This window comes from Lepisosteus platostomus, chromosome 12, assembly GCF_059453375.1.
Source record: "Lepisosteus platostomus isolate fLepPlt1 chromosome 12, fLepPlt1.hap1, whole genome shotgun sequence".
Lineage (NCBI taxonomy): Eukaryota > Metazoa > Chordata > Actinopteri > Semionotiformes > Lepisosteidae > Lepisosteus > Lepisosteus platostomus.
Window position 1 is genome coordinate 11511885 of NC_142622.1, and position 24357 is coordinate 11536241.

At 35.1% G+C, this 24357-nt stretch overlaps 1 protein-coding gene and 1 long non-coding RNA gene across 4 annotated transcripts in view; both read right to left on the minus strand.

Annotated features, from left to right (window-relative positions):
- The window catches only part of col14a1a (collagen, type XIV, alpha 1a), a 105525-nt gene that overhangs the window by 75966 nt on the left and 5202 nt on the right, over nucleotides 1-24357 (minus strand). For 2 of the 3 annotated variants that reach the window (XM_088600969.1, XM_088600970.1), the window contains exons 3-5: nucleotides 23930-24046; nucleotides 20198-20341; nucleotides 17913-17999 (exon numbers count right to left, since the gene is read on the minus strand). The exons of the other annotated variant lie outside the window; for it this stretch is intronic. In XM_088600969.1, the coding sequence (XP_088457095.1) occupies nucleotides 17913-17999; nucleotides 20198-20341; nucleotides 23930-24046 (348 nt within the window). The remainder of the gene's footprint in view (nucleotides 1-17912; nucleotides 18000-20197; nucleotides 20342-23929; nucleotides 24047-24357) is intronic. 3 annotated transcript variants of the gene reach the window in all.
- On the minus strand, nucleotides 812-14896 carry LOC148651097 (uncharacterized). Its single transcript, XR_015925658.1, has 2 exons — nucleotides 13117-14896; nucleotides 812-1382 (listed from the first exon to the last, which is right to left on the minus strand). It is a non-coding gene; the product is annotated as an uncharacterized LOC148651097 (long non-coding RNA).

Genomic DNA, 24357 nt, shown 5'->3' on the forward strand with positions numbered 1-24357 from the left:
AAGATACTTTGCAAATTTAGAAATTTGTTCTTCAGAATGAGGAAATTCTTCATGTATAATTTATGCCATTATTCTTGAATCCATCAGACATAAAAAATGAATGAATTAAGCTTTTAAATAGACGTAAATATGATTAAAGTTAAAGTTACAGTTATCATATGCAGAAGTAGAATTCACCACCACCATTTCATACTAGTAATACATTTTAAATAATTTTGATGTGCAGACTGGATCCAAAGCACTTATTAGTATAAACAATAAAACATTAATTTCATGTTTTTCAACTGACAACTTAAATTTAAGATATACGATTTTCAGTTTGGGGAAATCTTAAAACACTGTCTCAAAGTGTGTTAGGGATTATAAAGTTATACAGTCAAGCTAAGTCAAAAACCCTAGAACCAACTAAATAACACCACCATATTTTAGACAGGGTGCCTAACTTGATGTTAAACCTCTAGAGCCCTGACAAACAATTAAGGAATTTAAAACAATTTCGATTGTCTTCTGCACCTCAATGTTTTTTCCTCAAGGTTTTGTTTTTCTTTAAAAAAAGCTCCTGTGGGTGGCACAGACTAAGGAAATCAATTCTGCATGGCAGGAAAGGCTAGCGAAGTAATCTCATTTAAAGGGAGAATGGACCATTAGGTTTCAAAGGAAGGAAACGAGCACTTTTCCATCCACCTCACAAGATAAACTTTACAGAGTCCTGTAGGATTACGCACAAATTTCAGTAAAATCGCCATCGTCTTACACAGCTGTGAAGGAAAAAGGAATCACGATTTTTGCAGAACCTTTAAATGACGACAGATACAACAACAAAAGCGTTTGCTTTATAATTACACTTTTCAGCTCTTTCCATTCCATTTAAAGCTAATTGTGCTCCTGGGAAAGGCAATAACCACAAGGCACACACTCAGATACTAAAACAGTCATGCAACAATGCAACAAAACCAGTAATTAAACACAATTTCATTATGGTTGGATTGCAGGTAAGTAGTAAAATCTTCAAATCTCTTGAAGACAGCAGGCTTGTACAATAATTGGACTTTTGTTGAATTCACTTTAGGTTAAAGTTATTTTTCTGACATTTAATTACATCATTATGTGTTTCATGTCTGTATCCTGTTCAAAACTGACAAATGAACATGATTTGAGTCTAGGTTCCAGGTCCCAAGCACTCAATCTTCCATAATCCCTTTCTTGTTGATTTACTGCAGCAGGGTGCTTCTAGCTTGGTGAGAATGTTGCCGAGTCTGTCCTCATTCAACATACAGTCACAGGTGATGTGAATTATAAAATGATGAGTTTTCTGTGGATTCCTCTCACCACCCCTGAGTTGTCAATAATAAATCTTCACAGAGTTTCCTTGTATTACTTAACTGGGGAAAAAAAACATATAAGAAGCAGATGAGTGTAGAAACACAAAATGGTGAAAAATATAATTCTACCACATTGCATTTTACAATCTGTATTCTGTATTTTAACAATCTGGGACTTTCCTAACCACAAAGTCACACAAAGTAAATAAATTCATCTTTAAATCTGACAAATACACCTATTTCAAATACCTGTTAACACAACAGTGATTTTTCTCACTGTTGGAATGATTTATTTCAAATTTTGACCTCAGCATTACAGCAGTCAACTAGGTGACAAATCCATAAACCTAGCTGTGGTTAACAGCAAACAGATGTCAAACAATGCACCTTTGCACGACTCTAAATCAAAATTTGTCTTTCTCAGACTAGTTAATAAATTATTTCAAGACTTTAAAATCATTTATTATAATTATAAATATATGTACTTTATAATGTTTTAATATAAATAACTGTTGTTAATAAAATATGTTTGAAAAGTAAAGAAAACTTGTTGGTTATTTTTCTTGTTTTGTTGATGTAGTTTTATAGGATGGAGAGGAAACTTCAATCAAGAAAATATGAAATTGACAGGGTTTGCCACAAATACATTTGTGTGCTAGTCCTACTTTTATGCATCACACCAAACTACTAAATTACTTAAATAATCTGTCAGTAAGTGACACACGGATATTTGGTGCTTTCAAACAAAGCAATTAAATGAACTATACTGCTGAGTTATTACAAGATGTCATTACTTGTGCACCTTGCATGTACTATACAGTCCAAAATAAAAACTGGGTTATGAATATCTAATAATAATTTATATATTTCAATTGTGAATGATATACATCTAAATGTAACTTAACATGTTAACGTTACACTTAACATAAGAAACAACTTAACTGAAAAAATAAAAACTTGACAAATACATAAACAAAACCAATAAACTGCAAAGGGAAAATAATCATGTACAGAAAAAAAACCTGATACACTTTTGGTGTTTAAGGACATGGTCTTTCTTTTCCTTATTTCGGAATTTCCAGTAAAATTGTCATATATTATTTTAAATTGTAATTCTATTTAATTCAGTCTAATGCACACAAGAACAAACATTTAAGTCTAATTTGTTGTCACTGCTGTACCTCATGTTATTAAGACTGTTAAGATAAAAAGTAATTTTCAGCAAATTTTAATTTATTGATAATGTCTGAGGATGAGTCAATTCTACATATAAACACCAACCCGTACATTCAGATCTTTAAACAATCAGAGGTACATTTAAAATTGTTGGAGTTATGAACCACACAGAAGACAGGAACAAGTGTTACAAACTAATGTAAGTCCAGAAAAAATAAAATCACTTGGCAGTAACTCAGAAAATGTCAACCCGAAATATAAAGCCAGTAATTATCAGTAAATAAAATTGGAACCAGATCCAAACTTTAACTCCTTGTACTGTAATTCAAATGGCCATCAATCCACACAAGTGTATTAAACATTCAGTCCTTTATTAAGCAGTAGATCTACCACTTCCTAAAGAGCATGAAATTCATGTGTTCAAACTACACTTAAAAGGAAATCGCTTCCTTAAAAGGAAAAAAAAAACAATAAACTGTGAAGAAAAAACAGCTTCAAAGAAAGCAGTTCACATGAATACTCTTCAGGCTTCTGTCATGGTCTAATTTTTGGATCACTAGATTAAAGTTACTGGAGTTTACTCTTGCTCTGGAGTCAATTGAATAACTCCACCCCATTTGAGTTCAGATTGAAAGAGCAGCTTAGAGCTTTCGAACTGTTAATAGCAGGGCTGGTCAACACATCAAACAGAGCTGGGTGGACAGAAGTCTTCAATGAGAAAAATTCCATTAAGTTGGGAAAACAGAGATTAGTGTGAGCCCTGCGGGCTTTGTATACCACATTTAAAGACTGCTCAAGACTGGTCATCCGTTGTAAAGCACAAGTACCCTGCATTCAGATCTTTGCAAGGGTTAATGTTCTGGAAATTTTCCCATGCAAGTAGTGTTTACATCCAGGAATCTGACCCTATAAAGCAATAAAATGCCAAGAGAATAGCAACAAATGTTACTGCTTCCATCTTATTTTGTATTGTTTTTTATTCTTTTGAAAGACACAGATAATTAAATGATTATTATAGTGCTAACATTTTTGTTTTTTTGTCAATTTTAAGTGGCATTTTTTATTTTTGCTTTAAGATAAGATCCCTTTAGTGGCCATATACAATTTCTTGTATTAGAAATTTGTCTTTTTTCACATACCCCAACTTTCTCTCCATGAGACACACAGACAGGGAGAAAAGCTTGGGGTCAGAGCGCAGGGTCAGTCACTTATACAGCACCCCTGGAGCAGTTGGGGTTAAGGGCCTTGCTCAGGGACCCAACAAAATAAGATTCCTCTGTCGGCCGTGGGACACAAACAAGTAACCTTCCAGCCACTTTAGAAAGAAGCCCGAAAAGAGACATCCCTTAAGGAGACTGAAAAAAAATATATGCGTGGAACATGTATAAAGTTCTTCTTCATAGACTTGTGCTTATAGTCAAAATAGACACTAGAGCCCTGGCATCATTTCTCCTCTATCACTGGTAATCACCTCCCATTGTACAGTAGGAGCGTTGGATAGCCAAAATCCATACATTTTCCACAATATAAACTGAAATTTATTTGCACATGATTTAGAACAGTACAAGTCAAGCAATGTACCAAGTGGCAAAGTGCTACTGAATACATTGCAACATGTGGAGGTTCTGTACTAGGTAAGATTTAAAACAAAAAAGATAAAAGCAAAAATGACAAAAACCTCTCAGAAAATATGTTGACAGAGTTTAATCTGAAGACTCTAGGGCAATAACCCTCAGCTACGAAGTATACTGGTATATTATCTACATTTCAGTGGATTAAGCATTGGATTCCTCCCACTGATGTTGGTTTCTACCCACAAAACTCTCTATTTTGTTTGCAAGAATGCCATTACTCCATTCAATGGTGCTTTAGTAAGCAAGCATTAGGCTATCAGATTATATTTCTCATTGTAGCAGTCTATTTGCTGAGCAACTCCCAAAAATAAACAAAATGTCTCAGGATTTTTCCTGCTCAAGATTAATGTACATCCTAACTGATGTCTGCTTAATGCCAATGAATTCAAATGCAAACATGCTAGAAAAAAAACATAAAAGACAATTACAAGACCACATGAACAGTAAGGAACCAGAATAGGTATAGCATTTAAGCATGTTTTCACACATGAACTGTGTGTAAAACTGTAAAATTAACTCTGTGCTCACAGCAAACATATGCAAAGCCTCAGTTTCCAAAGAGAAAGTCTGATATTCACAAGAAATTGTTTCATATCAACTGACTTTCAAAAACCTGAATTATAGTCACTGACAAAAAAAGAAGATGCCATAAAGGTTATCCATGAAACATTAATGAGTGTCTCTTTATACTTCCCTCATCTTTACAGAAATATTCCCTGCTGACTCTGGCATATACTAATGCACTGATGCAGATATAAATGAATTGGAATCTGCACAGTGATTCTGAAATAAGTGTAAATGTGGCTGAAGCTGTAGTCTGAGATGTTTGAATGAGAAAGACTTTCTAATAAGCATGACTCCAACATGAACTGTGGAGATGAAAGAGAAAGCAAAATAAATAACAATGAAGGACACAAGTTTGAGAGTATCCATAGAATAAGCTTTCTTTCTTCTTCTGGGCAAAATGGATACATAGACCTTTGAAAGGAACTACAGGAAGTTTTCAGTTCTGTTTCATCTTTCTTGAGAAATACACAATCACAATGAACGCTAGATAACCACATTCAATTTGAATCAAGGCCTCACAGCAGAAATTAAGTAAGCACAGTATTCATGAAAATATAGTTTTACACATCAGTTAAAAATTAATATAAAATATTTAGTATTATGAGAAATAATGCCCACCCCCCCCCCTCCTAACTTACCATCAACATTGTGTAATTTAATACAATATTTAATATTATCCTTTATGGACTCATGAAGACTGTCTGGGGTTAAACAAGCTGTCCTGAATCTGTGACTTCCAACATATTTCTTCCCTTATGGAAAATCCATCAGGTGTTGCATTCCTTCTTTGCTTCGAAATGGTCCTGTCAAATTTTAAAATTCATCGATGGTACATTTACTCTACTTAATCATACAAAGCAAGGAATTGTTGCCCATTAAGTCCAGGGCTATCCATAATTTTTCTTTTATTAAAAATTGCCAGAAATGCCTGATTTATAGTAGAATATTACCTATTTATGACTTACATTGTAACAGTTATATTTATTTTCTAATGTAGTTCTTAGAGGTTTATACTGTAGTGAAATAACAGCAGCAACAGCAATCATACACACTGACATCTCAAAATACTAAAAACTGACACTCTACAGTAAAAAAGTGCTCTGGTCACAATCTAAACTTCTTCTACATAGTGCTGGACTTTGTCCAGGTAATACAGCAATTAATAGCAAAATTAGTCTAAAGTTCCTAGACTCTGTATCCAGTAAATGTGTGGAATATAGCATTGAGATTAAACACAGCTGTATTTTGGTTGATGAGTTTCTCAGCACTGTATATATGCAGCACTGTATTTAGGAATGCTTTCAGATACTATGTGAAACCTTCAATCTTTGATTTGATCACAATGATATGGAAAAAAATGAGAACTCTGTGCTAGTGCACAGGAGTACATTACAAAATAGTCAAAGAAAATTAGTATTATGATGATAGATTTAGAGAAACTGCAGAAGAACTAATAAGGTAATGTAGTTTACAATATGTCAGTGGAAATTTATCATCTTTACTTTCTCAGTAATTAAAAGACTGTAATGTATGTTCATATTTTGATATGTTGTACACTGCAAATTAAAAATATATATATTGTTAAAATTTTAGAAGAATTATTTAAATTCTGTTTTATTCAATATGATTTTTAAATGTAGGAAATAATAATTGTATTTACAGACTTTTAATATGTTTGGTGCATTACTTCAAGTGACATTCAGTTTGCTCTTATTCTCTGTACTAAATTTGCCTTTTGGTTTTTTAAATAACCAGAAAAAAATGTGATGATGGTTAAAAGGAATCCAACTGAAATCTCATGAATTTCCTGTATGGGCTTTACCAAATTGTTTTGGTATGTCTGTGTTCTGTATTTGTTCTCTGTGATATGTCTCTTTGTTCAAATTAAAAATGTAAGGAGTTTTTTTTCAATGATTAGCTCAGAGTAGCTCAATGATTAGTTAAATGTTTTACTCTTAATTTTCCACATTAATCATTCTACTGCTACAAAGTCTGTTCATGACAGCTGTTGTACATAATTGTAATCAACCAAAAGCCCCACATCTTATTTTACATTTTAATACTTACTGCACACACATACTGTGCATCCAGAATAAGTGTTCTAAGAAGACGTGTAAACATATACAGTAATTCAACAAAGATAAGCAAATGTAGAAGGAATAACATTCACATGTTATGTGTGTTACCTGTTTTCACTACTACACACAGACATCTACAGTAGATTACAGACAGCAAAGTCAAAGCTGTTATTTATGCTTTACAGTCAAACAATTTTGATTAAAAAATAGATATGAATGATAAGTACAATAAATGTCTGGGCAATTCCATGCATACACTGGTAATCTACATAATATAATACTACACAAGCTTTTGCCAGTCTTCTTGTAGATAGACTTTAGAACAGAAATAAATTAGAAACATGATCATGAGCAGTCTTGCTCTGGACTGCTTGGGCCCTGTATTCTAAATACTTAGGAAACTAAATCCCCTTTACCTCCTTTAGAAAAGTGCTTTGAATATAGTGCCTTTTATGTATAGTGAATTCTACACATATTTTTGACGCTCCATTTGAAATAACACATACTGAGTAGTGTACATTTAGTTTTAAGAAATGTCTTTTTAGGTTCACACTCAAACTCTTCTGCTGCAGAATGGAAAAAAACTCACACAGTGATTTGAATTTTATAAAGAATGAAAATTCCAACAGAATCCTAATGAAAAATATACTGTATGCCTTTCAGTGGAATACCTGGTAAGAGCAAATCATAAATCAAGGTACTTTACAGTATGAAATGTTAATTAGACTTAAACTTCAATTAAATTCCAACTTTTAGCCACCTGCCAATCTCGAATTCCAAAGCCAGAGCTTGAGGGAGGCTTTGCCTTAGGCAGAATCAAGAAGCCTCTGTCAAGCAGAAAGCTGGCTTTAAGTAAATATGGGCTTTTAATTGGCAATCGGCATGCACGTCCAAATTCATTAAGAACATAGGAAAGGTCACAAAGGAGTGAAGGCCATTCAGCCTATCTAGTTTATATGCTATTTAAGTTTGGAATTAATTAACATACAGTAAAACAGATCGATCATATAAAAACTTGCGTTTCAAAAGTCATAACAATTTTATTCAACATTACTTTTTTTTGTAGAATTAAAACAATCAAAGGAAAATGAAAATATGTCCTGTAATAAGCCTAATTCCATTACAGGTGGTTTGACAGACATTACAAAAATAATCTTCTACGTCACCATGCTTAAATTTGAATGTCTCAAATCCAACCAAATCACAAATAATTGTTGCAATAGTCAAAAATGCATCTAACAATTGGAAATACAGTACCTTGTGGACATAATTTCAATGCAACACACTCTTAATCACCTGACATGTTGAAAATAGTTCAAAAGACATCTCAAAAAGCAAGTCGTCAGGCTTTCACATTACGTAAGATCACAAAAAACAATTAACCTAGAAAGGTGCTGTGTTTCTGCAAGCACTTCTCAATCTGAGAAGTATCATACTGTACATGTAACGAAAGAATAAGATCATAGACATTGAAGTCAGAATTGTAGTCTACATGAAACTCTCCATTAATCCAGTTTATTTTATTCATTTCTCTACTGCTCTACTGGTACTGTACATTGCCCTACATCAACTCTGAATGCATGGTCTCTTACACTATTCCAAAGGGCATTTTGTATGAGATGGTAGGCATGGCAATAAATCTTATTCTAACAGGACATATTTTATGCATAAATTAAACATAATGGACATTATAGTTGACCAGTGATAGCAATTTAGAACAGCCGTCTTTCTCTTTCCAGCTTTTAATACAGTTTAATTAAGGTGTAAAACTGCCAGTTGAATGGAATGGGCAGGCGTCTAACCTATGACAATCATGTTCACATTTCAGGCCTATATCATTTTTCACTTCTGTCACAGTCTGAAAACCTGAAGAATGATGATTCCATGTCAAGCTGTTTTTTTCTCTCATGGAAACCAGATGGACAAAAACCCAGGATTCCAACAGCTGAACGATCATATCACTGAACAGGTCCTGTCCCTATGGTATCACAACTCTCACAGCTGTGAGTTCAATGGGGAAATACAAATTAAACTCATGTTTTACCCTGAACTACAGCTAGGCAAGAACTAATTGTGCATATTAATTCAGTAATCATTTCCAATTACACTGACCTTGTTTTTTTTTAATCTGCAAATGTCCTGGCATCAACTAATTGGGATTGCATATAATGTGAACACTCTGGGTCTTAAGAAAGTTAAGAAAAAAACTCAAGTCCAGGAAGGAGAAATTAAACACATGATAAGAGAAAATTAATGCTGCAAGAAATAAAATTGCTTTTTTATGTTTCCCTTGGTACATTGACAAGAGCAAAGAAAATATTGCTACCCTCCATCTTAACTGACTGACATGCCCCAGAGAGAACCTTAATTCATGCAGCTTTGGAAAAGTGAAATCACTGACTAATTTATTAGGCCTTAATGGACTTGATTACCGGACAAGAATAATTTGTTTTCTTACACATTGCAGCTGTAAAAATAAGATTTCACAGATCACATATTTAACAAGCTTTTTGCTTTCTTTTCAGTGCTGCTCACGTTAATCTGTGACAATTTGAAAGTATTAGCTTTAAGTCTGTTTGTGGTTTGGATTTTACTTATCAGAGAAATAACAAGGATAAGGGGATTTCTTCTGACAGCTATCAAAATCAATAAAATATTGTTTAATTACAAAAACATAATGAGTTACTAAATTTCAAGTTACTTTGTGATTTACTATTTATTTTCTCTTTCAAAAACAAAAGTATTAGTATTGGTATACAGTAGGACTCAAAGGAGTATTTGACCTTTTTCCAAGTCACACACTGTGCAGATTTAAAGGAATCACATCACAATCTTAGACCAGCAAAGTATACAAGATGATGGGAGCATTTTTTTGCTGCTAACCTCAAAGAGTAATATGTGAGGCCAATGCACTCAATTTTCACAGGCTTCACTAATAAACATACTAAGCTATTCTCCACAATAAAGGCTCATATCTGCTATCAACTGACTTTAATCATGGATCCCAAAATGCACACTTTACAGCTTCTGTCATAAGAATAATTAACGGGTCACTGTATTGTTTGGTGCATATATATGTATTCAAAGAATAAACTAAGCAACAAAAACAATATTCACTGAATCAACAAAGGGATAATGGTAATTATATCATTATCATAATTGAGAAACATAATTCTGAAGCACAAGGTTGACACGCGGCACACATCTGCCAGGCACTTGGACCACCTGCAGGCCCCGTGGGTAAAGAAGCAGACAGGGATTTACAGCCCAAAAGCCCTACAGGAGGGCAGTGATTAGATTTCAAAGATATTTTACAAGTGTGGGCAAGGCTGTTGAAAATGAATCACCTGTCTGAAAGGGATGAGACTGCTGTGAGTGGTACCTCCTCAGTCACACCTGCATGTGGCCATGAGTGCAGAACCTTGACTGTGGAAATCACCTTCACAAAGGAGCCCTGACTATTTCACTCAAGGAACCAGCAGTCATCAAAAAAGACACACACCCTCAAGCCCTGCTTTAAAAAGAGTAAATTAGAAGTAAAATAACAGAATAAAACAACTAACGCTTTATGTAATCAGTGATAATAGTAGCACAATAAAAATAGAGTGCCTTTTATCTTTGTGACTACTATAATTTATACGTTATACACCTTTCATTCAAATTACAAGCTACAAAATGGCTTTTTCCTTTTAAAATGAACAAGCAAAAAATACAATTCATCTTACAATGTTCTTTTCCCATGACTATGGTATTATCACTTGTCACAGAAAAACAGAACAATAGAAAACGTTTGGCAGATAAATCAGCCCCACACCGACTATCTTTAGTCTTTTTTTTTACTTTATGTTAATCGTCATTCCTGACTTTAATGTCAAATTAATTATGTCACAGTAAAAGCCATCACATTGATTTATCTAAATGCTACAGATAGCTCAACTAAAATCCCCTAACCACACTCAGGATATTTAGGATTTGAAAACAAAGACCATCTTTCCAAAGCTGATTCTGAGGTATTTTACAAAACAAATTTTGCAATCCTGCAGCAAGGAGCAAATCCTGTTTTGATGGACAGCTAATTAGAGCACCTGGTGCTCTGGCCTGAGGTAATTAATACCCCTAAAAAATGAGGCAATCTTTTTAGCCACTGTTTTTCCCTAGGCCTGCCATAGAACCATCCATTTTATTAAATTGATTCATTTCATTAACTAAATTATGATAAATTTCCATGTGCAGTGGACTGGCATCCCATCCGGTGGGTATACCCCCCTTTGCCCCATATCTGCCTGGTTAGTCTCTGCCTTACAGCCCCCTACAAGATGAAGCAGCTATGGATAAAAATTGAATTCTCAATATCTCATGTTCTGAGGGGGAAGGATCCATTTCCACAGATTGTCCTGCTTTCTCATTACCCTGTTCAAAGAGCGTCAATAATATAAAATCTGAAAATATATATATAAAAGCTAGAAGTGATACAATCCATACATAAAGTTTTTGCCACCAGATGAAAAACATCTAATATACTGTATTTTATGCTTGATTCAAAATAGGTCAATCACACTTTACTTAAATAGTGCAGATATATGGTAATATTGAAGAGAAACCACACCAAAAAAATAAAGTTGAACTTCCAAATCCTTGAACTGCGAAGGTTTATATTGTATATAATTCATTACTAAGCAGCCCTAATTAACTTTTTGTCACAAATCCCAAAATATTTAGTCAGCAGTGCTTTCAGAAATCTGGGTGTATAGAATAAATCTTTTGTCTAGTCAATGTTCAGTGAAACATGCTATAGCATTAGCTGAAATGATAATTTCCTTATGAGTCACTACCTGCTGACTGCAAAAGGGACTCAGTATCACAACTGTATTGTTGAATTTACAGTTAATTTAAAATATACTGTGAAATTAACATTAACAGTGATCTTGGCCAGCAGTCTGAAACTGACTGCTATAATTTGTTACAGGAGCAGTCTCCATTCCTCTCACAAAATCATGTATGCTTCCTAAGAACAACAAACAAAACCTAAAGAAAAATAAGGCTTGTCTTCAAAGTGCTGGCGAGAAACCAAATGTGCTTAAATGGAGTATTTATTGGCACATACACTTGAAATTAGCAAACGTAATTCCAAAATATGTTCTTCCAAAACATAATCCTTTATACAGTAGTCACATCTCTTATATTTCACTGGGAATATTTTGTGAAGGGACACTAACTAAATCAAAATTTAGTTCTGGAATGTATATGCTGCCACTAAAGGCAATTGAGCCAATTCCAGAGGTGGCCATATTTGCCCAGGCCAGGCCATGCTTCACAGATGAGGAAGCGTCCTTTGAAGTGCCTGCAGTTGTTCTTTTTTAACCCTTCCATTACTTGAGAAAAGGTTTATCTTGGTCTCATCTGTCCATAAAACCCTTTTCCAGAACTCTCCGGACTCATCTTTGTTCACCCGAGCCAATTGTACAGCAGTGGAGTGGAGGTAATGTCATGAAAGGCCAGCTCTGGAACTGGGCCATGATGTAACCACACATAACAAAACTCATGGTGGCAGCAACAGAATGAATTCAGAAATTTACAGAAACACATAGGAAAAAAAATGTAGAAGAAAATGCTTCCATACTAAATGGGCAGTACTTCACCATGCAGCATGACAAGGACTCAAAACATACTGACAATGCAACTAATGAGTTCATCACGAGAAAGAAGTGGAAAGTCTTAAACTGGCCAAGTCAATCCCCAAATTTAAATCCAATTCATACACCCAGACAGTATTGTAAATTTGACTAATTCCAAATTAAGCACAAAATTGTGAAAGTACGGTACAATTTGTTGTTGCACACCCCTGGTCTCACCATGGGCAAGAGCAAGAGTTGTCGTGAATTGCAACGTGAAGTTGCCCTTCCTGCTCACTAGTGACTGTAATAACTAGTGTAATGTGATGTACAAGCGAATTAGTACAGGTTGTGCAGCAGACATGTCATCTGCATGCAGAGTTAACAAGTAGTATTTGTCTGCAATTTGGAGGTTTAACATGTTAGTGTGTACATTTTATTTTCATTGTGGTTTGCAATGCACTCATCAATGCTGATTCTCCTAACCCCAAACTATAAAAATATAATTTAAGTTCCCCTTTAAGTCAACTAGGTCACAGATAAGACATAAGTGAGCGTGGTACAGACAATTGAATACTATCATTAACTGTCATTCAGTTGTTCATTTCTGATGCATAAAACCATCTCACTCTGCCTATAGTACCTTCCTCCTTTTCACATTTCATCTGCAATTTACCCACATCAATATCTCTAAATCTAGAAGGAACAATTTATGATGTAATCTTACCTTGCTTGTGTTCTACCCATTTTCAGGCTCTTGGGTTCTTCAAATCCTGTGTGCCACATACTTATCACTGGGTTATGAAATCCATTTGGGGAAAATTTTTAAAGAACTTCGTATTCTTCCTCTCACAAGCAGCAATGTCAGGTCTGTCCTTCTAGGGTACTGCTGTACTTCTCTGTCAGCAGCACAAATCAGGTTTTGTGATCATACAGGCAGTCCGGACAGGAAGGGCTACATTCATTCAGATGTACAGGACTGGGAAGTGCAAAACATCAGTCGTGTGTCTTTCATGGCTGAAAAGAAATCCACCTATGGATCTTTTTCTACGTGTAAATTGACAGAATGAAGAAATTAAATAGCAAGATGCACTTAAGAAATAAAATGCAGAAATAATTATAATGCATACACTGTAATTGCCCTCTGTGTGGCATTTTCACACTCCCCTGTGTTCACATTTTCAGATTTTCGACAGACACACTTGCTAAGTGTGCACATTAGGAAGGTCTGTTAAACATTTCCACTGGTTATGCAAAACATTAAAAAAAGTGCTCAATTTAAATTTTCAGTAAAAATTATTCTGCATTATACTGTATGCAGCTGTCTTCATTACACGGTGAAGATCTTCTTACCACTTAAGATATATCGTTTTTACATTCGAAATTAAACAGGCATTACATGTTTTTAAATATAATTTATAGCAGGGACTAGGGGGGATTTGTTTTCAGAACATAGCCCTACAATTCAAAACATAATGGTGTTTTGAAAGAGGGAAGCTGCCTGACCTGTGCTCCATCCTCTTTAGTGCTTCATAACACACTGCTGACTACAATGCTTATTAGGAATACAAATCAAAGCAGCATATTCCAGATAGTGTGTTGCAGGTAGAGGCCCCAGAAGAGTTGGTAAACAGGGTATAAATCTTTCCGGAATCCAGTTATCCATTTACCCAGAATGCAAAACCAAAAATGAGAACCAGACAGAAGTAAAATTATAGTTACAGACTATCTTACAGTCAGTAATTTGTGTCAGCATAAATGCATTTTTATAAGCTCACAAGGCTGGATTGTATTAAATTAAAATAGCCCACAGAAAGATCCAAACCCTGAAATAATAAAGCTGTTAAACCATTTGAAAATGTATGAAAATCATGTGATTATTACAATCTGAAAAACTAAAGGAAAAGCAGCAAATAATTTATATTTTCTTTTTTGGGGGGTGAACGTGAATTTTGTTTGCATCAAAACAGAGTGCTATCATTGGCTGTTATTGACTAATACAAGGGAAAGAAAAGCTCTAGGAAAGCACAGGATGATAATGTAAAAGAGCATACAGTACCACATATTCCATGCTGGGATACCTATTAAACACTTTCGCAAACTGAAAATTCAAAACAAAATCACATCTCTCACACCTCTAGCTCAGTTCCCTTTCCATCTCTGTCTTCTTCAGAAGGGGGACGTTTGGATACTTCTTTCACTCCTCTCTTGTACATTCATTATAGCACATTAACTTCACTGCTCAACACTGAAACACTGTCTTTCCCTCCTTTTCAACACTTTGTTTTAAAGTTTCTTGCTTGCTTAAACCTGCTTTAACTAATTAATTAAATCTACTAATTGTTTTCTTGGTTTGGTCTGAGGGTGGGATCTTAGCATCTAGAGTGATTTTGATTTATGAGCTTTCGTCTAAATCAAACTATTTGAATTATAAAATCACAACTGCCTCAAAACACTTTAATTAAGATAAAACACGGTTAATTAAACTTACAGTACTTAATTTTAAATTGAAGAGAGTCCCATATTTGTAGTGCTTTGATCCACTCTATAGAATCTCTATGAAATTACTTAAATAGGAAAATGATCATTAATTTGTTTCCACACATGTTGTCAATAGAAAAATATGCATTGGTCTGAATTTCGACTTTATCAAGTTGTTCTTATGTGGCAAGCAGGTTTTAATTAGAAATTTAGAATGAAGATTTCAGACTAAAAAGCAGGTGTTTTATTTGATGTGCATCTAAGATACAAATGTTGAAAAGGGCAAATCAAGCATTGTAATTTCGGAAGCTTTTGACAATGTAATCAAAGGTATTATTTTCCAAACTCAACAACACTGTGCATACTTTCCGGCATCCTTTTCTTACTTCTCTCCTTGAACTCCAGCTTTTTACTTATGATACTTCACTACTTTGAAGTTGCTTTCCTTGTACTATTAAAATGACTTGCAATGCAACTCTTTTTAATTAAATTCACTATTGTTTTTTTTTAAAACCAACTCCTTGCTTTCAGAACTAAACTGCTGTGTTCCTTATTTTCCTTCTATCTAAAACCTCCAAATGGGTAGTGTAATGCCAGCTACCCATTTTCCTTTAAACACAGATGGGCTACAAGTCAGAGGAAGTCATCCAACCTACTAATCTAAATCTAAAGATTTCATCCGGCTATTTCTTGAAAGTATCTAGAATATCAACTTCAACAGCTCAACTTGCTCCAAACTGCCACAACTTTCTGTGTAAAAAATACCCCTGCTGCACTTCCTGCACTGTTGATTTTGAAGAAGACCATTTGGTTGACCATGTGTGAATCACACCTTCTCATTGTCTTTCCTGTTCAAGACTAAAAAGATTCAGTTCTGTCACTGTAGGATTTTCCCTTCAGCTTAGGAATTTATTTGCTGTGTCTCCAGACTGGTTTTCACTCAGATCAGACTGGATACTCAGTTACTCTTTTCAGTTCATGCTGCTTCTGTCTCCTCTGCCTTAATCTTTTTTTAACTGTCTGCTGCCTTTGACGCGGTGGATCATTCTATTTTCCTGACAACACTCACCTGTAGACATTTTATTACTTTAATGGGCTGATACAAATAATTTAGGGACTCAGTGTAAAAAAAACATAAGAGTAGGATTGTAAAAAAACACATGGAAACACAGACAAGTCCGTTTCCTTTTGTCTGCTTTTTAAATTTCACTTTCATTGCTTTTTCTCTTTTTTCCCCTGATATGCTTAAGCTAGTTGTCATTACTTTATTAGATTAGACACTGATTATTACCTACGATATCAAATTGTCACTTTCCATCTCTAAATTTCTAAACAAACGAAGGAAACCAGAGACACTAGTTGAATATTTTGAGATCAGGTGTGGCTCCTGCTCTTCGGTTTATGACTACAAAATAAAGCTGGCTGATCCCAAGTGCCATTTAGAAGCAAGAGCTAGACCCTAAAGAATACTCACCATGCAACAAAACAAGCACCTACCATCATCTTTAACCATATTAGTCTAGGAAAATCTCTGGACAATTAAAAAAAAATCCCTTGATATTTTCAGATAGTTTTTTTAACCTCTTTTAATTTTTCCACATTATACTGTAAAGCTAGATCACCTATTAAGACTGTATCACGTGTGGGCTGAATCATCGATTCCCTTTCAACTTGAAACACAGGGCTTGCAAAAAACAGACATCGCCAGCCAGGTTCCTCCCCTTTTGCAGAAAGAGTTGGAATGAAAAAAACATGAAGCACAGAAGACATTGTGGGCACCAAAAGTACTTTGGACAGGACGCCCAACAACAAAAAGGGGATGAAAAAAGAAGAAAGTAGAAGAGAAAGGGCAGATCAGGTGATTCTAATGAGACATGAGAAAGAAAGTAGGTGGGACAACCCCATCCCACCCTCTATGCCCCTGCTTTTTCCTCTTTCCTTCTGAGCGCAACTGTATCCCCGGGGGGCATCCGCGGAGGCACACTGTCATCAGGACAGGCCCCGGCACGGCGACTGCGGCGCCTTGGAGCGGTTGCGACTGTGTGGGAGAAGAGACACATTTGGCGAAGGGACGCGGGACCGAAGGTAGATTTGCTGCGGGAAAAGTTGCTGAGATGGAAGTCGAGTGTCAAGGCTGACTTGCAAGAAGGCTGTTGGATTTGGGGAGATGAAAGGGGGGGGGGCTGATCAGGCACTGGCTGCTGTGGGGACCGGCCAAAGGTGCAAGTGTCCGGGACAGAGATCTGAATGAGAATGAGAGTCCTGGGGAGGGTTGAATTCTAGGAGATTTCAGCTTCCAAAATAGGCTGCATTCTGTGACTTGCTGAGATAGCAGGACTGTTGTGTTTTGTTTTCCCAACAGGCAGATAAAAAAGAAGGAAGCCACAGAGAGTGCTGCAGATAAGGTTTGATGCATCCTGAATGGCATTGTGTGAAAGCAAAATGAACAAATGGTATCGCCAGAATCGTGACATTTAAACATAGGTAGGCAGAAGAGGGTGATAATAGGGTTTGTCTACCCTCTGAACTTTCATCTAAATCTCCATACCTTTATGATGCAACAGGTGAGATTTTGTGGGGAGACTTAGGAGTATTCCCAATGTAATTATAAACTGTATAGTAGCCTTTATCAAAAGGATAAATTCTAATAATTTAATCATTCACAACTCAGTAAGCTTAAACTTAATTACACACCTCTATCAATGCAGTCATGATTACATTATCTTATTTTTAGATTACAGGCTGTTTTATTATATAACAAATATAAATGCAACATAAATAAATGTAACTAATACTTAGTAAATGTAAATGCTATGTTTAGAAAAAATATAAGAAGTGACTTATAGATGGTTAACATTTTCGGAGACCATAATCAAGCAATCAATATCAAGATTTTATCAGCATACATATCCATTAATATGTATATATACAGTAAATTAATTAGTAAAGAGGCTGTTAATTTAGATAAAAAACAAGGACACACAAGTGCAAAGGTCTCAGATAAGAAAAAAATGTTATTATTTTATTATTTTAAACTCTTACCTCCAAATATTTCATTTTCATCCTCTACTGCACTGGTATCCTTCCGTTTATGAGGCTGTAAATCCTCTTCGTGTTCAGAATCTTTAGCTGGAAGACATACCAATAACATTTCTGAAACAAGTATCCCAGTCTCCATGTTCACACAACACAAACTATTCACACTACGAAAAATAATCATAGAAACAACCTTTTCTGAGATATCAACCGTGAATATCATTCCAGAAAAATAAATTCCATTTTTGAACCCAAACCTTAAAATCGCTGCTCTTGTTTAAAAGCGATTTAGACACGTATTAACCACAGACCACTTGGGCAATACAACTTTAATTCTAGAATTCAGATACGTAGAACGTGATGGCACCAGCCCTTAAGAGATGGGGAGCACTTCGCTGGTTCTTGCCATAGTGGTGAGGCTTCAGGTGGGGACTTGGGGACTGAACTGTCATTGGGTTTTCAAGTTGGCACCTTCATCATCAGTGTTTCGTTGACATCTCCATGACTTCTCCAAAAGGCTAAATGCTCCCCTTGAGACAGAGCCATTGACTCTTTCTGTAGCTTCTACTGCATATAATTTGATCATAATCAGCAGCACCATTCCACTCTACTGCTGAATGAAAGAGTATGGTCAGGCAGATCCAATCTTTCCCCATGGATCCACATTGCGCCCTCAATTGTCTTACTCTTATCTTCTAAGAGGCCTGTTAGTACAATACTGTCTTTTTTTATCAAGATTAGAATGCCCTGTGTTAATCCATTTTCATGCTTTACTTAGCATGTTGCCGTTTGTTTTATTTTACTCTTCAAATGTCACAGACTCTTCTTAACAATATAATCCATTCAAGTTTCGTTCTGTCCCATCTTTGTGATTCCTACCTTTATACCATTCCAAGTTTCTTTGTGCAGCTTGAGGTTTCTGAAATATTCTTGCATGCAGAAAACATATTTCACACACGTTTTTAAGCACAGAGATCATTCTTTATGATTTCCGTCTTATGACACAAAGGTAGCTTTCCTTTCTAAATTGTTTTCCTTTCTGAAAAGCCTTTCAAAAGTGCCCAGCTTTATTCTCCTATTTGTTTCATATCAGCGGTGTTCATCTGATACTTTCATTTAGTCACTGATTGTTCCAGTAACCAGTTACTGGTAACTTCATCAAATGCACTTCCAGATTATGCAGACTTGTTAAAACTAACTTTCATATGTTAAGTTAATTTGTTCCTGGCATCATTCAAAACACATCACATTTTCACTTCTTCAGGATATGGAGCAAATTAACGGTGCATTAAATATGGTAGATATGGTGTATAAACATTTCCTTTGAACTTCAGTCTAGTAACAGCCACATTAACACCTGTTAGGCTGACTTCACCATATCTCAGATGCTGAACATGGCAGGGTATATCCAAGGAAAATCCCATTGCTGCTACACTGTAGGTGGTAATAGTGGAACTGTAGATAACACTTTTCCCACTGAACCAAAATTACCAAGCCAATGGTAACCAGTAATACTGTGCTTTAGGATGTTTTGTTCTTCAGATGAGACATTAAACCAAAGTCCTGACAATTCATCCTGCGGCAGCCATCACTAGTCAAATCACATGTACAGTAGGTACACCTGTTGGCCAGTCCCAGAGACAGCCCTTCAAGACATAGCCTCCACCAAACATCAGATTGGATCAGAGTTCAGAAAGAAGAGTTTTGGAACAACACTTTAAAGACAGAGAAGACCTTTACCAAAGTAAAGCAAAAGTTAAAGTGTGGAAAAAACAAAGAACACCACCTGTGAAGCACGACTGGACATGCATGGTTGCCTATGAAACTGATGCACTTATCTTTATTGATGATGTAGCTAATGATGGCAGCAACAGAATGAGTTCCGAAGTTCACAGAGACATTTTGTCTGCTGACGTAGAAGAAAACAGTTCCATACTTACTAGGCAGTACTTTACAGTGCAGCATGACAATGATCCAAACCCCCAGTTCTAATACGATCATGGATTTACATTTATCATTTGCATTCATTTCCGGATCACAATACAAATTGCTTGACTATAAAACAATAATGACAGTTTTGACTTTGCTATCCCAATTGTTTTGGAGGGCACTGTATCTAGCAAGCAGAATTCACCATAAGGTAACCATTAAAGCATCATTATGTAGCTCTAACAACATGTACAAGCTGAGTGCTGAGGATTTGGAAGCTATGACAACTGAGAGAATGGGTCAGCAAGTCCCTTTTTGAAGAGCCTTCCATATTTCAAATTCACAGCATGTACAATACATACCCATGAACCTCCCTTGTAACGGTTTGCTTTCCTGGTTTCCATTCACAGCAATAACCTTGGCTGTATATTCCTTATTGGGAAGGAAGCCTTCAATTATTACTCTGTTATCCCCCTTAGAGAGCTGTAATTCATGTGCCTTTCCTCCTGCAATTAAAGAAAAACAAAATAAAACAAATATTACTATAGGTATAGTATGCCTTTCCCACTTTGCTGTTATTTCTGGCTTACCATATTACCAAGGCTTACTGCTTTATAAAACTGCTTCTCTTTTACTACTATGTATTAAAAAGTAACAAATATGAAAAAAACAAGACATTTCTTCAACTATCAAGTTTTCTAGAACAGCAGGAAGCCTGCAGGCATTGTAAGTGTAAATTATCTTTTACTGCACAAGGTGCATTCATCAGCAGTGTGCATGCTGGAGACAGCTAGTCAGGACAATCTTTCTGTGTTTAGAGAGACATTCATTTTAAATGTAACTGATGGAAAATAGATTTCCCATAAATAGAATTAATACACCATAACACACTGCTTTGGCAGTTGCATGCTAAAAGAAATGGAATGAAATCTATTCCCAAGAGACCATGCATGGCAAGAACATTTTTCAGACTTAAACCTGGTACGTAGTCCACTGTGTTAATTTAAGATTTTAAATGTCAGAAGTTTGAAAGAAGATTAGGTGATGTTTTAATTATTTAATACTGTTCAACATTCATTTGCATTTTTCATTCAGCCACCAAAACATGACCTGATGGATGAAAAATTGGAGAAACACGGGTATTATATGATATTATATAAGGCATAATATCCAAATGGATAGTCAGAGAAAATCTTTTGCAACAAATCAGCAGCAAATTATATTGAAAACAAGCCAATTTACGGATGAGAAAGTCTGAAGACTTCAGTTTCCCCTTAAATCCAGTAATTAAATCCAGACCTGAAACATGAACGAACCTGAAGTTACATACTATATTTGATGTACAGTAATAATTAATTCATTCAACAGTAACAAATAAGTCCTAAAGACATAAATGCAAATGCCTTCTTAAACTTTCATTTAATAACAAAAAACTCCAAGCTTTACCAAAACAAATAAATCTTGTCTTTGCAATCTCTCGATATACCAATAGTAATTATATGCTTTCAGGGGAAAATATGCATTGGGAGTATGAATTATATCTATTACTATTCATGATTAGAGTATGGTCGGGCACAGAAAAGAAATTAGGGCTTTTGAGAGATGTTTTTCCACAAGTTTATATAATTCTGCTTTCAAAATCATGCAGAGTAAATAAGTTGGGGAAAAAGAAGTAGAAGACTATATAAAACATGAAGGTTTTCTAGTTTTAAATGTCTTATTCACATATACTGAAACTGAGCTGAAATCTGTTGCTGGGGACTGGGAAGTCTGGGCTGATATACTCAGCTCAGTGCAACCGCCACCCTCACCAGGAAAGTGGAGTGAAAATGGATAGATGGATGGACATATATTGACATATATACTGGCAAAATTTCCACTGGATCATCATGCCCACTACGCAAATAGCAGTGGATCTGAATGTAGAAAATTTGAAAAAACCTATCCTCAAGACTCCTTATGTGAGGGTACAAGTTGGAACATGAACTGAAGGTTGAGGTCCTAAATCATTGCTCTAGACACAGTTTCAATCCCAGCATCACAGTTTATGCCTTGTTTCTCTGCCTCTGAGTCAACCAAACATTTATTTCTTAAATGAGGTACACCGATGAGACTCGCATCCCACAATAGGTTTTGTTTTCAAAACCTAAGCAATAGAACTGTTCAGACGGCTCTTCTTTATTGACTGATTATAATGATTTAAATTCTGGGCCACTGTGGTGGACCAAAAAGAAAAACTGTGTTTCATAAGAACCAGTGCAACAGCCGTGGTTCATGAATTCATAGCAAAAGATATACAAAACATATAAGCAAAGAAAAACGTATAATAAAACAATGTGGTAATGAAAACATTTATAGACTTTGATGACACTTTTTGCAGAAACACAAAATACGTATTTAATACTAAGGACTTCTCCAGTGAAATGCAGTACAGTAAGAAAAACTGTTAATACTCAGTTCAGGTACTCCTAAGGTTTGAAAAATGCATGATGGAAATTCTACAGTATATAGCAAAGGTCTTTATTTAATCATATGTCAAGTCTGAAGATGAATAGATTGTGAACCTGCGCAAACAAGCAATACTATACTACTTGATGGTTTCCCATAAGAAATTAGATTTCACATCCTAATACTGTATTTTAAAAGAGGAAAAGGAGGTTTTGTGATTTGGATGGAAAAAGAATTGTCAACTTGAGTTTAAAATATAGGATTTCTCTCAGTAACACAGTCTGGCACAAGCGAATGTGCTTAAAAACACAGCTCCAGGATAAGAACAAGAAGAAAAGGGTGTGCTAGGCATATACCTTACTGTAACACAATCCGTGGACAAAATGAAAGCTTTGAAGTGTGATCGACATGATGCTACAATACCAAGTGTGCTATTATTGTTGTGGGTTCTGGCCAAAGTTCAATAGAGATTTGATACCATAAAATAATAAGCATTAACTCACAATCTGTTTTAAATGCACCAGGTATAGCAACAGTCTTCCCTCTTAGCAGGAAATACAGTATCTTACTACCAGCAAGCTAACTGTTTCAGTTTATTACTAAAATCAATGGAGAGAAAAACATGCTATTAAAATATTAAACAGTAGAAAAAGGGAGAAAAAGAAAGATGCGTTTAAGAATGACTCTTTTCTTTTAGCTAAATAAAAGCTACATTTTGACTGAGCACATTTTTCAAGAAGAGAGCACCTACCTTAATTATCTTTACTGCACACATATAAAAATAACATAATGTTTCTAATTAATTCTTATTCTGCATTACAGCCTGCACCCTTTAGAAAATCAGCAGTAGTGTGCACATGTTCACAATAACTATTTAAGTATTTTATAAAGGAATATAGGTGTGCTTGAATAAAATCAATTATCTCATTCACACAACTAGCCTTGTTGCTAAGGGTGCTGATTTCAGCACTGGCCAAATTAAGCCTTGCTTTTAAAGTCCAGGAGAATAGAATGGATACAGAGAGAGTTTTGTTTAATAACATTATGACAGTATTAGAAAATGGTGCCTTGATTAAAAATACATGTAAGAAGAGGTTTTGTCCACACACAATAAATTAATCAGTAGCTGTGTTTTTAAGAAATTATTCTCTATCTTTTGACCAGATCTGTTCATATTTTTTGTTAGCACAGGGATGTTTTATATAATGTCCAGCAAAGTAAAACCACAATGACAATATTGTCCCTTGCTCATGCTATCAAGTTACTAATTTGTATTTTTTATAACTGTATACAGTATATTATACAACTCTGATGTAAACATAAAAATGTACTTTGTGAAAGGTAAGAAGTCTGTACACAGAAAACAGAGTATATATATATGAATGTGATGTATGTAATAATTTAAGCCTAGAATTGTACCAATGTCTAACACTGGTATATGACTGAACAAACTTACAGTTAGACATATCATCACAAAGCACTATGAAGGTCTTCAAAAACATCTTCTTATAATAACTTTTTTAACACTCTCCAAATTAATGACATGCAAAAACAAGTAACACTCTTTAAAACATACACAGATGGTATGTACTATACATATGTGGACTTTACCAACAGAATGTTATACATTATGAACACATTCCTACCTGATTCTGTATAATAAATAAATCTATATCTTTCAAAATCTCCCCTGGGTGACTTCCATGTTACAAGTAATCTGCCTGGAGACAACACTTTAAATCGTAATCTTCTTGGAGCAACAACTGAAAGACAAATGGAAATTCAACATTAATAAGTGAATATGTCCCATAGGAACTGATAATAAATTTAAATGTTATTAAAATCACCAGAGTTAGATATACAGGCAGATGACAGGAGGGGATTAATAATATAGAGTACAAAAACATATTGAACAAAGACTGTTATTCCCACAATGTTTTTAACAATAAAAAGACAGACTACAACTTGACAGGAGAAGACATAGACAATGAAGATGCCACAAATGGTACATGGAAGGCTAAGTCATATTTTCTTTCCATGGAGATTCTTAGAAAAGAGCAAGGATTACTGGCTA